This window comes from Cyprinodon variegatus, unplaced genomic scaffold (assembly GCF_000732505.1).
Source record: "Cyprinodon variegatus isolate N-32 unplaced genomic scaffold, C_variegatus-1.0 Scaffold11, whole genome shotgun sequence".
In the NCBI taxonomy this organism is placed as follows: domain Eukaryota; kingdom Metazoa; phylum Chordata; class Actinopteri; order Cyprinodontiformes; family Cyprinodontidae; genus Cyprinodon; species Cyprinodon variegatus.
Genome location: NW_015150464.1, coordinates 1,291,104 through 1,293,383, shown reverse-complemented (window position 1 = coordinate 1,293,383; position 2,280 = coordinate 1,291,104). Strand labels below are relative to the sequence as shown.

Here is a 2,280-nt window from a genome sequence, read left to right as displayed (position 1 = left end):
CTTATTTTATGATTATAAAATACTCATTCCATTGGCAAACTACCTCATTTACGTGCTCAAATTAAGGGTAAATACAGTTAATTTAAGAAATTTTTTGCTTATTTCTGGAATGTTTTTCCAGTGTAGGGATTTTTAAATGATGAATACACCAAGTATATTTATCTTCTACCAATACTCTAATGTGGTAAAGTAGAAAAATAAAAAAACAAAACAGAAACAACTTGTTTATTTAGTTGTTTCTGCTGTTTTCAGTCAAGTGGTGCTGGAGACGTCACTTTGTGCAACGTTTTGATGCACCTTAGCTCCAACATTCCTAAATGAAACACATCCCTGGTTAGCAGGTGTTGGAGAAGAGATGCATGATAAAGTTGAATCATAGTGGGTCTCCAGGCTTCCTGGTCCATGTTGAGGTACGTCACAAATGCAGTGCAACATTTTAATAACATCATATAAAAACATCACCCACACAAAGCACAATGTTCTCTGTAACACTAACTGGAATGCTTCCCGATTGTTGGAATTATTATGATTTTTCTCAGCTTCGTATAACACTGCACATCACAACAAACTAAGACTTTTCACAGAGAGCTGAAAGTAATCCCGCTCTTTTCTCTGGACACTTAAATTCTGATCTTCAGGATCTTCAGTTAATGGACATGGAGCCGTTTTACATCAGAGAGGCCTGGTCGATGAAGGTGGCCAGCGTGATGTCGCGCTGAGACAACCCCCCGCAGTCGTGTGTGCTGAGAGTAATCTGGACCTGAAGGGGAAGAGAAGAACAGCTGGGATGAACGTTTACACAATGAAGAGAGTTTAAGGGATCAGATCTGACACGTTTTCCATGATTTATTCGACCTAAGATGAAAGCAGCTTCTCCTTCATGTTCTTACTGAATAGATTGTAGGTGAGCAAAAGGAATGTGTCAGAATAAGCATCTAAAGTGTGTGATTTCATCAGAAAAACCCAAAATTTGTTTAACCAGCATGACAGCAGCAAATATCTCTGTGTACAGTAGAAGCACACAGACAGAGATCTTTGATCACTGCTCTTTCACAATCTCTCCGGATTGTTCAAAGCCCTAAGTCCTCTCTTAAACTCAATTCTCTTTAGCTCCACCCACAGGATGAGGTGTCCATGGAAGAAGGGGGACTCTGTGTCTGATTACTATTTCTCTGGTTTCCTCGCGTGATTGAATGAAAGATCCAAAGAAAAACTTCCGTCACCTTCCTGAACCACTGATCCCTCTTACTTTAATACGTTTTAACACATTGGGAAGAAAGCAGGCCCACAGCATCACAGATCCTTTACCCTACATACCAACTAGTATGAGATGCTCTTCCTGTCCAAACTCACCATAAAGTGTTTGTTACTGAAAAGGGAAATCCGCCTCTGGGTCGTAGACGATTTCAAATAAAAATAATTTAAAATCTGCTTGGAATAAGAAAAGAAAAACTATTTTGTGATGACACCAAGTTAGCAGTGATTTATTCACTTTTATTGTTATTATTATTTTTTATCACCACCCTCCTTGAGCCGTATTAATCCTAGTTACGTACTAAGATCCACAGGTCTGTAAAAGTATGTGACCCCATACAGATTTATTCAATTTATTAATGGCCTTATAGTGGAAAAAAGTCCATAGTAACATATTTAGATGAATTTTATGAAGCCAGCTCCACGATGGTGCAGTTAATCTCATTATATGATGCAGGGTCTGAATTAAAATCCTTGCATGGGGTGTTTCTGCAGGAAGATGATTGTTGTCTCCCTGCAAGCACGCCGTAGCTATCATTCAGGACACCGTGGTTCAAACCTCAGGATTTTTTTAATGATAGAAAAAAGAATGGAAAATGCTTTAATGTTGTAGATCTCTGAGTAGCTCCTTTAGTTCACAGTAGGAGGCGCTTCAACTGTGTGAGGCAACCAAAAGCAGTGTCTGCTCCTTACCTCTAAAAACAGAAGATAGAGGCATTTTTCTAAAAAATATTCTGCTTTTACATGTGTTTGTAGTTTTTAAACTTAATAAAGCATGTTTTATCTATAGCTGTGATCTTTTTAAAGATATTCCAGTGAGTGGACGTCATGCATTAGTTAAAATGCCCTTCGGTTCTGTATGAGTCAGTATGTGCAGGGTTGTCTGTTCAACAGCCTTTCAAAACTATGGTTTACAGTACTATTGGTGTTGGTTTTGCAGTATGTAAATATTATTGGCTGCTATAATATTTTAGCAGCCATGCTATCAAACCAAATGGATTTCACCGTCCTTTATGTCTAAAGTTA

At 38.2% G+C, this 2,280-nt stretch overlaps 1 protein-coding gene across 1 annotated transcript in view; it reads right to left on the bottom strand.

Annotated features, from left to right (window-relative positions):
- Nucleotides 1-22: 22 nt before the first annotated feature.
- Nucleotides 23-2,280, bottom strand: part of pcbd1 (pterin-4 alpha-carbinolamine dehydratase/dimerization cofactor of hepatocyte nuclear factor 1 alpha) — a 4,888-nt gene continuing 2,630 nt past the window's right edge. Inside the window, exon 4 of the mRNA XM_015380338.1 lies at nucleotides 23-760. Coding sequence (XP_015235824.1) covers nucleotides 668-760 — 93 coding nt within the window. The 3' untranslated portion in view covers nucleotides 23-667. The remainder of the gene's footprint in view (nucleotides 761-2,280) is intronic.